The sequence below is a fragment of the Dreissena polymorpha genome, chromosome 12 (genome assembly GCF_020536995.1).
Source record: "Dreissena polymorpha isolate Duluth1 chromosome 12, UMN_Dpol_1.0, whole genome shotgun sequence".
Taxonomy (NCBI): Eukaryota; Metazoa; Mollusca; class Bivalvia; order Myida; family Dreissenidae; genus Dreissena; species Dreissena polymorpha.
In genome coordinates, this window is record NC_068366.1 from 57,612,780 (window position 1) to 57,625,825 (window position 13,046).

At 33.3% G+C, this 13,046-nt stretch overlaps 1 protein-coding gene across 10 annotated transcripts in view; it reads left to right on the forward strand.

The window, feature by feature from the left end:
* The first annotated feature begins 1,502 nt into the window (after nucleotides 1-1,502).
* LOC127853385 (putative mediator of RNA polymerase II transcription subunit 26) overlaps nucleotides 1,503-13,046 on the forward strand; it is a 38,310-nt gene continuing 26,766 nt past the window's right edge. For all 10 annotated transcript variants that reach the window (XM_052387877.1, XM_052387876.1, XM_052387879.1 and 7 more), the window contains exons 1-2: nucleotides 1,503-1,655; nucleotides 3,291-3,413. In XM_052387877.1, coding sequence (XP_052243837.1) covers nucleotides 1,636-1,655; nucleotides 3,291-3,413 — 143 coding nt within the window. In that variant the 5' untranslated portion in view covers nucleotides 1,503-1,635. The remainder of the gene's footprint in view (nucleotides 1,656-3,290; nucleotides 3,414-13,046) is intronic.

Genomic DNA, 13,046 nt, shown 5'->3' on the forward strand with positions numbered 1-13,046 from the left:
GTTTTCACCCATATGTTATGCCGTCGTTTTAAAATAATCTTTAGCGGCATTTAAGATAATTAAATTCGGTATTTAAAAGCAGGTGGTCTGTAAAAATCATCCCTATAGTCGGTCGCAATAAATTAAAAAAAAAAAACTGTAAAATAGTAATGTTTTACAGTCTCAAATGAACGACTTTCATATAAAAATGTTCTTTATCTTCAATAATATACGTACGCTACTTAGCAAAACATTCGTTATTCGAACGATTTGTGATCAGCGTCGTACTGCAAAGTTTGTGAAAATAACCGACTGCGCAACAAATGTCATCAACCGGGTGATTCAACAGCTCGGATGTTAACTTCCAGTGCAAAATTAATAATGCTGTACACATGGTTGTCTGTGTATTTCGAAGTATCTGAGGTTCTTCTGAGCCTAAGGCTGCATTATGTGAGGACTCGGATAGTGTCGATCACTCCTTACTAATTTCATTTTGGTGTGGTGTAGATTTGTGTGTTGGGGGTGGGGGTATCCGGAGGAAACACCACCTGTCCCGCTGCGCAATATGGTGATCACCAACTAAACTCACATGCTTACGGGAACTTGGAGACCGGGTCGCCTAGGAGAGACGGGCTTGTACCAACCAATGCGCTAACTGGACAGCCAGAATGATACACAGAATTATAAACGGCACAGAATATATACATCCAAGTTTTCCGCCATCATATGAATAACAGCATGTCTTAACTTATTTTTAACAGGGCTAAACGAGCATTAAGCTCGATTGGTCACTGTCGGCTCGGGTACTACTTACATGTACCCCGGGTACTCTTAAGTATACTTACAGGTACCCCGGGTACGGTAAATATACGTAATTGTACCTGGTCGATATTAGACTGTACCCGAGTTGTATTCCAGCCCAAAATCCGTTGTCGTAAAACGCGCTACCGATTATCTTAAACGAATTTCTCTTTTTTTTTAAAACTGCATCACTCGCTTTTTTAGTATGAGTTTCGATAATATAGAGGCATTTTACAGAAAATTGACATAAATGTGAATATAATTGATTTAAAAAAAAATAGCCGACAACGACCGATTTAGCGTTACATTTCCCGGGTATGTTTTGGTATATTTACCGTACCCGGAATACATTTAAGTATACTTAAGAGTACCCGTGGTACATGTTAGTAGTACCCGAGCCGACAATGACTTATCGAGCCTAAAGCTCGTAAATTAATAATGCTGTACACATGGTTGTGTGTCTATTTTGAAGTATATGAGGCCTGAGGCGCAACATTTCAATACGCGGCACAAAGCAGCAATACATCGACACTGATGAGCAACGCCACTTCTTATTTCCGTCTGCAATGAGACTGTGGAACCAGCTCGCAAAACAGGCCAATGTATCATAATTACTTTTATTTCCATGCAAAATTTCGTGATGTGTAACCTTTTGATTTGAATACCAGTCTGGCGCAGGTGCGTGATCGATGAAATTCCTAAACCAGACGCTTCGTTGTTACCAAAAACAACATGGCGTCAAAATAGTGTCAAAACATCTTTCGGCTGTATTTTTTTCGACAGTTCTGTATTTATCAATGAGTGAAAAATAATGATTGTTTAATTTACGGATCTACAGTTGAAAACTGTTCGAAAATGTTGAGTGGTGCTTATTCGTATCCTTGCATGTGAATTTATAAGATTGTTTATTTTTTCATTATTTATTGACATTAGTCTTCATTAAGATATATCAGTAAACATGATAAATCATTCATTATTGAACAATATAACTTTTCATTTAAATTGTTGATGATTGTGAATTTCATATAAAAAGTGAATATGTGTTGACAGTTAATGCTAACAGGGATGGACATTAGCAAGGGCCCACTAGCAAATATAATTGTGACGTTACTTGTTTCCAATAGACACCTATTTCCAATAAGTTCCGATATTGAGTGCGTTTTTGTTTACTACATTATGTCATCAACAATTTGGTGAAAAAGTTACTTATAACAAGTCTAGAAGTTTTTAACTGGTTTCTGCTAAATACAATTTTTGTAACATAGTAAAAAAGGTCTCAACACATCAATTACATATGAACCCACAAACGACAGCCATGTTTTGTTCCGTAAACTCCGCCCACTGTAATCTTACTGGTAAAGTTCCTCAATGATTATTGTAAAATACTACACCCTACTGTAAACATAGGTAACATGTTCTGCTTAGACTTATGATATCGGAATGGATTTTGATTGCTCATAATTTTGTTTTAGTTATGTAAATTGACATCAATACATTGATAATTCATACAACACATACTGCTACTCTGCTGGGTATACAGCAAAGTCAAAAACTGAGGGAACAAATCATTTTGTTTAAAGCTTAAATCTCAGACTTCCTGGGGACCCACGCATGCAAGGCGGCATTCGTAATTACAGACAACTCTAACTAGGGCATATAACTAGGGCATACATGGCAGTTTGAAGCAAAATATTCAATCATCCAATATTTAATGAAGTGGAATATTGTATGGATTTGCAAACTGTTTTATGTATGTGTTTACTTAGTTACCAAGCATACTTGACATAAACACAGCAACAATCATAACTACAAATATAAAACACTTAAATTATTTTGTTATACTTTACTAACTTGAATATTGGTGTTGGGGCAAATGAAACGTCCTTGATGGAATTCCAAGATATTAAACAAAATGAAATACGTTTACATTTATGAAAGCAACTCTACTGAAATACATTATAAATATGAATGCAAAAGTTTGATAATATTGTCAGATTGACGAATTTGTATTTAATTTACATATGCAGCAACAAACCCACAATAGAACCAAATTAATCTAATGATATGGTAATGTTGTGTGCTAGCTGCGACGTAGATTTTCAAGATTATCATTCTGGCCAAGAAGATTGAGCAAAACTATAGCGAGCCAAAAGTTGACAACTCTCATGCAGTACATATGGTGATCAGAATAACTCAATAACTTTGTGATCAGATGAGCTAAAACTGCATGTCAGACAATAATGACGTCACTTTAAAGTTTTTAGGAATAAAACATGAGGCAGTACTATGAGATAGATAGATATGATTGTTTATGTGCGAATCCATACATATCAAACAGTTAATTATTGCTTTCAGTTTATTTAAAATCTCCAGTAAAAAACATTTATGTTTAGGGATATTGACATCAATATATTGTGCGAAAGCCAAAAAATTCTACAGGTATCATAATTTTTCTCATTTTACATGTACATGTAGTTTCATCAGATTTTAAACCTTAATTCATCTGGTAGTTCACAATATAAGGTCATTGAAAGACAACATGTGGATACAATCAAGACGCTGGCAGAAAACGAGAAATCTGATGCGATAGCTAGAGCCAGAAAGCTGTCGTTTCAAACCAATAAAAGGAGAAGGTAGGTGGAGTTTGTTAATTTTAAATGTTCTTTTTTAGTGATACACTAATTAACACTTTACCACTTAGATACGTATTTTGACGCATCTGTAGTCCCTGAGAAAGTTAAATTAATTAAAGACCTTTCTTACTAGATTCAAGTTTTTTATCACCGTGGCGTAATGGATAAGGTGTCCGCCTAGCGATCAGGAGGTCACAGGTTCAATTCCCACTCGGGGACGCTCTCTAGATCTTCCACAAAGACACCAAGTACTGTTAATATGCCCTGGAAACAGACCCCATGGCATTTCTATAAGCCTGAGGCTTTCGATGCAATCAAGCTAAAATAAATAGGTTTAAACTAAACTAAGATTCAAAGGTTTCATTTCCAACCCTTAGTTACTGATGAGTAGCAAACAGCATAAAACTTGAAATAGCTGCAAGTTACTTGCAGGCTGTCAGAGCTCCAGATAAGGTTTTGTGAAATTCTTAAATTACTACCAGATTTTCAAAAAGAATTCTTAACTCTGAAATTTTATTCTTAACGTTACTACTAAGTTTTGGAAAATAATTCTTATTTTTTCTAAATGACCTAATATAAATAATAATGGTTATTTTCATGCAAAATAATAAAAATAAACATAATAGCAACTTTATTTATACGAGTCCAACAGTGTATTTTCAGTATTATACAATTTTATTTTTCAAATACCTTCATATGCCCAAACTGTGCTTAGATTGCATGCCTTAGATGAATTTTTACATATTTCACAATTAAAACGGGTCTCCCCTTCAATTTTTTCAACGATTAGCCACGGGACTTATCCCTTCCACTCGTTCAATGTTTTTTTTGTGTGTTTAAGTTTGGACCCGTCGTGTCGCGTTTTTGTTTAGCTTTTCCGACTGTGTCGGCAACTGAACATACAACATCGTATAAGATCTTTTCTATAATGTCTTTCTAAACATTAAACTTCGGCTCACTTTCCGTACAATATGTTAAAAGCGTGTTTTGGACGCTTTGCAGTTTTTTAGGACGATTTCTGGGCGCCGCCATTGTTTTTTGACAGATAGACTGTAAACGCCGCTTTTATTGGAAAAAAAATGCGCTTTGTTAAACAAACCTAATAACCATTCTATAAAATCACCGCAAAGATCTTCAATACGCGAAAAGAACTCAATAAAAATCGATACGAACCGATGTAAAAATAATATTCGTAACTTGATTTTGTAATTCTTAATGGTACGACAAGATTTTAAAATAAATACGTAACGGACTTGAAAATAATTCGTAATAACGAAAATACGACCCTTATCTGGAGCTCTGGGCTGTTCTGGTTTTATGCTGGTTGCAAAAGCCATTTTCTCTTTGCTTCTTATGGGGGAAAGGGTTAATTGTTCTTGCTTAGTGATACACTCATTTACAAGTGAAACATCGTCATTGCTTATTAATTATGGGTAGCTATTGTTGTCAAATTTTGCACAAAATTATCTTCTTGTTATCTTATGTTTAAAGAACTTAAGCCTTTTATGAGAGTGGTATTTCGATGGTGAATCAGATAAGCATATAATAACCATCATAATTTTGTTTCCTAACCATATTTTCTTGATTGTTAAGGGCATTTGACTATAAAGTGTTCATTATTTACTGTGCACTAAAAACATCATTTTGAACAAATGCAGTGATCCAGGGCCCTTGCTTCACTTTGCGGGATTAAGGCTGGGGCCCTTAGAGGGGGGAATTTTGCATCGTTTTGAGCAAAAAGGGGAATTTTAGAAATCTTTTCACCAACCATTCAACACTTAAAATTGCTATATTTTAATATAATTTACATAAATATACATTGAATCAAAGTTTAATAGCACGACACCAGCTGGCAACATAGGTAAAAAAAATATAAAAAATTGGAGGGGGAATTTATAGCTGAAAAAGGGGGAAAAAGTATACTATTTTAAAGGGGGAATAGGGCCAAATTTCGGCCCCAAAAACGGCCAAACAAGGGCCCTGAGTGATCCAAGTAAGCTCAAGACTGCAAGCCCCCCCATCAGAACTCAGGTACCTTTTAAACAGGGCTAATGATCAGATTATCAGTTTTACAAGTAGACGGGTTTGTAATATTTTCTAGGTCTGAACAAATAATATGTCTAAATGCTAATTTTACTTGAAATCCCAAATTATTTATTAAAAATATATACCCGCTATGATATTCTGTCAAATTGCTTTAACAGTAAATTATCTATATACAGCTGTCTGCAAAATTCCCAAGATATTTTTGTATAGTGGAAGTTATTAAATGTAACTATTTATTATTACTATTCTCTTATTCATGGAACAAGTTGTTTGTGTATCAGAAGTTCATGTTTACACTTGACTTTAGTGTGAATTAACTTATAATAAATATTGTGTCCAGTGCATTTTGATACCCTGCATGATTGAACAATGTGAAAGTTAAACTAAGAAATATAGAACTGTTAAAAAGTGTTTACGGTAGTTAGAATCGCATTGTTTTGTGCTGTTACAATGTAAAAGATGAGGTAAACTGAATTTTGATACCCTGCATGATTGAACAATGTGAAAGTTAAACAAAAAACTGTTAAAAATTGTTTACGGTAGTTAGAATCGCATTGTTTTGTGCTGTTACAATGTAAAAGATGAGGTAAACTGACTCAACTGCATATTTTATTATTAAATAAATAGTGATCTTAGCGTATTTACAGCATTGAAGATATGATGTCATGCTGCACTGACATACCTTCATATTGGCAATATGTTTAATTACTTTAATACTATGTGATCACTACCAGTATATTGTTTCCTTATATCTATCAGGGGATTTTATGACAGGAGTGTTTATCTGATGCCTAGTTATAATCTTCAATGAATAGTTTTGTGTTAAGAAAATGACACATGTTGCAAAAGTTCAATAAATGACTCCAATGATAAACTTTGGGGTAATCCTTAGCTGTAATTAATTGATGTTATAGTAGGCATAAGAAACACCTCTTTTTCGTAACTGCTGATAACAACTTCTGGGGGAGGGGGAGTGGGAGTAATATTAAATCATTACCAACTGTTCAAAAACATGTCAAAAATTAAAAAAAACATGCAAAAGAGTGTAATATTGCCTTCACAAGAAAGCATCCGATATTTTACTGTATTTTTTTCCCAAAAGGAGCAATTAAGCAAAAATGCTACTATGCTAAGGCATACATGCAATACATCCCGATTTTGTCAGGACAATCCTGTTTTGGGCTACTTGTCCTGGTTTGAGACGAAATATTTAAATGTGAAAAATTAACTAGGCTCTATATGTTTACATGAAAAATTGCTATGCAAGCCCTAATTGGCTAAAAATACCATCACTAATACCTTTATTGCCCCCTTTTTGCCCTTTTATCCACACGAAGGTGTTTGTATAATTTGTTAGGGGTTGCTAATTGCTGTTGATAGATGTATTATAATGAAATTTATGGCCCAATCAAATCTAAAGGTACAACTATCCTGTGAATTATACCACATGAGGTTTAAATACACGTGTATTATCTGTCAAAACAGCGAATTGGTATAGGTTCCCTTAACCCTTTCAGTGCGGGAACCGAATTTTGAAGGCCTTTGCAAACAGTTTGGATCCAGATGAGACGCCACAGAACGTGGCGTTTCATCAGGATCCAAACTGTTTGCTATTCTGATAATATTCTTTGAAAAAAATCGAAGAAAATGCTAATTTTAGAAATTTAGCAGACAACATTTTAGCAGACGACAAATTTCCCAGCATGCAAAGGGTTAAATTTAGTTTCATTTTTGTCTGATTTTTTATAAAAAGTCTCCACAAATCATCAATAGCTTGGATTGCATATGGGGTGGTTTGGGTCAAGGTGAAGGTCATGTTTAGAAACTATTGCAAATTGTTTCTGTTCAATAACTAAAAAAATAATAATCCATTAATTGAAATTAAATTAAATATTAGCAGCGCTCTGTGAAAAGGGGTTTAATGCAAGAGCGGAAAGTGTGGTCCCAGATTAGCCTGTGCAGTCTGCACAGGCTAATCAGGGGCAACACTTTACGCCTAAACTTAATTTTTGCTAAGAAGAGACTTTCTTTAAACAAAAAATATCATAAAAGCGGAAAGTGTCGTCCCAGATTAGCGTTTGCAGACTGCACAGGCTAATCTGGGACAATACTTTACGCAAATGCATAAACAAATTTTCACAGAGCACAGTCCATATGTAAGTACCAGGTAACTAATGTCCAGACCTTGCTTATGACATGCAAGAAATAATGGTCAAGGCGACTGTTACTGAAAGAAATAAAAATAAATTCCAATTAGTAACTCAAAAACATATTGAGCTATTCTAATACAACATCATGGTGTTCCATTAAAAATTCATTAATTTTAAGATTGCAGTTGGGGGAAAAAGTCGCTGTTACTAAATATAGATAAATGGTTTCTGCTCAATAAATCAATAACAATTTGAGCTGTTGCATTGAAACTACACACATACATGCCTTATATATCCAGATCTAATGTATAAAATGCATAGGCTGTTTTGGAAACAAATTCAAGGTATCTGAAAGTAGACTGGTTTTTACTCTTTAATTTGAAGACAAATTGTGTTTTTGTTATTAAACTTCATGTAGATTCCTTATTTTCAGGGATTGCACATGGGATAGGTAATATCAGGGTCTACACTGTAGGTCACTTTTACTATTAAAGAAAAGTGGTTGCGGGTTGAGATCTAGAGAAATAATTTAGCTGTTGTGATGCAATCTTTAGTACATTTTTGTTTGTTAATCAGGCACAATTGTCAAGATCAACAGCCAAGAAGACTGTTAGTAAATACAGGAAAATGATCATTTCCACTCAGGGTCAAGGCTTTTGTGTCAGGTAGATTTGTATCAACTCAGAAAATTACAAAATAAATTAATAGCTAAAAATTTACCAACTATACAGTTTCAACTGTTTGGTTGACGACAAAAAGCCAAGAACACTGACAAAAACAGGAAAAGTAGAGCATGCTGCTCTCTAACAGCTCTTGTTATTATACTGTTAAATACGGAATATATTTTTACAAAATACCGGGTACTCTTAAATTCTAAGCATACAAAAAGATGGAAATCAACTTAATAAGTCAGTGTCCAAAGCCTCATTAAGATATCCCCTATACTCATTATAATCACAGGTACTTGAAAACAATTTTGGTCCTTACATATATAATAATATATATAAGGACCCAATTTTTTTTTCAAGTACCTGTGATTTTAATGCATGTGTGTAAAGTGTCATCCCAGATTAGCTGTTACATTTCTCAAAGGCAAATCACGGATGACACTCTCCACTTAAACTTGATCCTGGTTAAGAAAAGCCTTGAAACCAAAAATGCCGTAAATTGGGAATGTGTCGTCCCTGATTTGCCTGTGTGGACTGCACAGGCTGATCTGGAAGGCCACTTAATGCACATGTATTAAACCCCCTTTTCACAGAGCATGACTGATATATTTTCAGATAAAATTGGTATATGTATGTTGCTAAGTTAATAATTCATAGTGCCAACACACCCGATAATGCAAACGGTAACCATAATCAAAGTAAACAATTTTCACATGGAGAGGACAATCTAAAAGTAAATATTATAATTGAATTTATAGAATTTTTAATCTAAATCTTTAAATCATTATGCAACATAAAAATTGGTTTCAAATTACACTGGAGTATTAATTTGCAATTTCCTCCCATTCTCAGTTTTCATTTTAGGCCGTCACAAAGCCATTTTAGTTTTTTGTGAAGTGAATAGAAAGTCTGTATTCAGATGACATTCTTTTCACTGCTAAACAGGGTTAATAGATCAAGGGAAATAAAATTCTTATCTCAATATTAATTTATACAGTGGCCTGGAAATCCAAATACAAATGTACCATAGATATATCAAATAAAGTTGCGCTAAATTGAGTTTTAATAAAAATGTGATCCATGTATTCGAGGGCTGGCTGCTTGAAATTCAAAGTTATTTGCAAACATAACAATTTGGAGTTAAAAATACGAATTGTAGGTGTTGAGATTTAAATGTTAATGGACTTATTTGCAAATGAAATCTGTAAATGTATTTGTGTTATAGGGTGGTGATTGAGTTATAGGCAGGATGTGTTTTTTTCTCAGCTCAGGAATTAATCATGTTTTCATATGATTTACGTCGCCAATTAAGAATCAGGTAATGCTTGATTGGAAGTGTTTGATTACTTGATGCAAATGTTTGGCTTCATGCTGAGAGTTTATATCGTAAAAAGCTGAATATTATATCCATTTTATTTTGTTTTTTGATAAGATTTTTAACTAGAAAACCATAATCAGTAATCACTGATACTTGATAAAACAGTAATTGAACATGAAATTATAACATTAAAAACTGCTTGCTATACATTTATGTTGCAATAAACATACTTTTTTAACATGCATTTAATCATTATTGAATTTGTAAAAAGTGAAAGTAGAAAGGACTATTTATACTACAAAATGTATTCTGTTGAGTTTTTTTAATAAATGCATCTTGGACATCTGTTATGATAAAAATTATATTGTTTTTCCTAATTTTTAGTAATGAATATACACTTCAACACCGTTATTTCGAACACCGATAATCCGAAGTCACCGTTATTTCGAAGTATTTTTCGGGTCCCGATATTGGTTCTTCTTTGTTTAATGTAAAATTTCATTGTTAATCCGGACTTCGTTAAACCGAAGAAATCGTTAATTCGAAGTGATTCAGTCGGTCCCAACACTATAATTCGCACCTTATTAACAATCTTTAATCCGAAGTCAAAACTGCAAAATACTGAGCGTAATTTCACACCTTTGTTGTGGCTCGTCAAATAATTACACCTTTATCGTCTGCGCGAACGCTGGTGTTCAGAGAGACATTGTGTATTAGTTAAAAAAATGTTAATTAATTTCCGAAAATGTATTAATATGCATGTATGTCTGATAATTTGTGCTTTTTATTATATTTTATATGTTCTGTAATAAGACAAAAATAAAAACAAGAAAATAATCGTTTTATTCCTCCGTTTGTTACAAGTGGAAATCTATTGTTATCTGACTAGTTTACGCTTTTCAGTAAGCGTGTAACCGACCCATGTGAATTCCACAACGTTTCATTTCTTACAGAATCAAAGAAGTCTTCTGTCAAATGTTTATTTCGAATTATCGTTAATCCGAAGTTTTTTTAACGGTCCCGACGACTTCGAAATGACAGTGTTGAAGTGTATTTTTGATTTCTCATGTTGTCACAAATAAAGTCGCTGTGGGGAAAATGTTCACATACTGCGCATAAGCATTAGAAACATCTATGCAAAACGAGGCATAATTTTCGTAAATTATATAGCCCATTGAATAATCTAGAATTAAATGCTTTTTGGATGCAGTTTTCAAACAACTCATTCTGCGGCAACTGCGGTTCATCTAAACTTAATAATATATGTTAAAATAAGAACAACACTGGCAATCAAGGAATCAAACAGTTTCCATGTGAACATTTTGAACTTGAAACCAAACAATTACATCCGTTTAAAAGAATGAAAGGAAAAGATTGCATACATGAATAATAATGCGTTAAATTGCATTTTCAGCCATTTCATCGGGGTATGCAATGATTGGATGGTCACATGGGCTAAATTACCTATCAGAATGCGATGGATATAATATAAAAATGCAAAAATGCCTAATTGTGAAAAAGTGGAAACAACTGTTTCATGCACTCGGGTGTACAATTGCATGTATGCACTGCTTTCATCAATGATAGATTTTAATTTTTTATGTAATGTCTTATATATTTTTGGGTGACTCGAAAATAGTATTGTGTCATGTTGGGTTATGTTCCGGTATGTTAATTATCAGAGCTCAAATATGTCAGGGAATCTTAATGCTAGTATTAGGAAAAGATCTTCCAGGATCAAAAATGGTAAAATCTGCTGCTTACAGGGGGCAAGGTGGAAAACCGTAGCGGTGCAGCGTCATTTTAACATGCTAAATCTTAGTTTTGTCATAGTCTTACAGTTGTAACTAAGGTATTTGAATAAAGTATTTTGTGTAATTACATGTTTACAAATATATATTGAATTTCAACAGATTTTGACTATTTTTCTGAAAAACACTGGAGCAGTGCGCAGCAATCTGTTATTCCTCTTCAGGTGTTTTCCTACCAGTTTTGGTGTTTTTCTGTTTGATGCACTCAAGGTATCCTCTCAGATTTAGCAACTGTACCAAAGTACAGTAACTGCTTGTCTACTGAAGTTCATGAACCAAGCAGATATCAGAACTAATTTGTTAGATATATTGATGTATATTGATGTTCTGTCAGCCCTGTATTAAGTATTGATAGATACCTGGGACACTTGTTGGTATTGACTATTGCAGGTGAATCACTTGTTGCTGGTCGACATGGATAATAGACAAAAATCAAGAAAATTGTTGATTCAGTGAGAAGTGAATTATTTGTTTTGTAATATGCTTGCAGTTAAATTTAAGTGCAAGAAATAAATGTTTTAACTTGTGTTGGTGTTTAATTAAACATCATTAAGAAAATAAATATTGAAATAGACATTTTGGATTTCATTCAATTTTATGTTGATCAATTCATCATGATTGTAAGAATTGACATTGTAGTTCATAAATAAAACAGCTGCTGGTTACACAGTATTTGTATATGAAGTCAATTTTTTTTTTATAAATGTTTGTTAATGTTTTTATGGTATTTTAGTAGTAAAAATAAGCTAAAACAAACTGAAGGTGATAATCAAAAATCAATTTTATACTGAATGCATAATTTTGCTCAATAAAATGTGCTGGAACTGAAACCGACAGTATGGCATTTATATTGAATGCATCCTTTTAATCTTAAATTGTATTGTTGCTTAATTTAATATTTAATTACCTCTGGTGCTAATAAAATGGTCTAAGACTCTTTAAAAACAACACTGTATGGTATTTTCGCTGAATGCATTCCAGGACCTATGCGAATAAAACAAACCGCAACTGCAAAACACAAAAATTGGCTTGTAAAGTATTATCCCAGATTTGTCAGTGCAGTCCACACAGGCTAATCAGGGACAATCTTTTCCGCTTTTAAAGCGGGTATATACGATCTTGTCAAATATTTATTAATTAATATAAAATGTGTAAAAACTTATTATACATATATTTCAATATAAACAAAAATAAAAGTAAAGAAGAACATATGTCGAAAAATGCGAAATAAGCCAGATATTTAATTCTGAAATCCAAAAAGGCTTTACAGCCGAATTCGCCAGCATGTATATCATGCATGTACGATGTGAATCTAAATTTAGTTTAACGGTTCTTTTTAAATTCCTGCAGCGATATCGATTCATACGACACACAAACACTCACTAAAAAAACGAATGCATTGGTTATTGTAGGAAAATATGTACGAATTATCTTCGTCACAATCGGCTCGGGTCGCTAATTTGTATTTGCTGCATTTTATGAAATTCGTCTTAAATGTATCACTTTTTCTTGCATATTGTGTGTTATTATAACATATTTGTATCAATATATACAATTTAACACAAATAAAAATCGTATATACCCGCTTTAAGGAATTTTTTATTTAAAGGAAGTCTCTTCTAAGTGGCTACAGACTTATC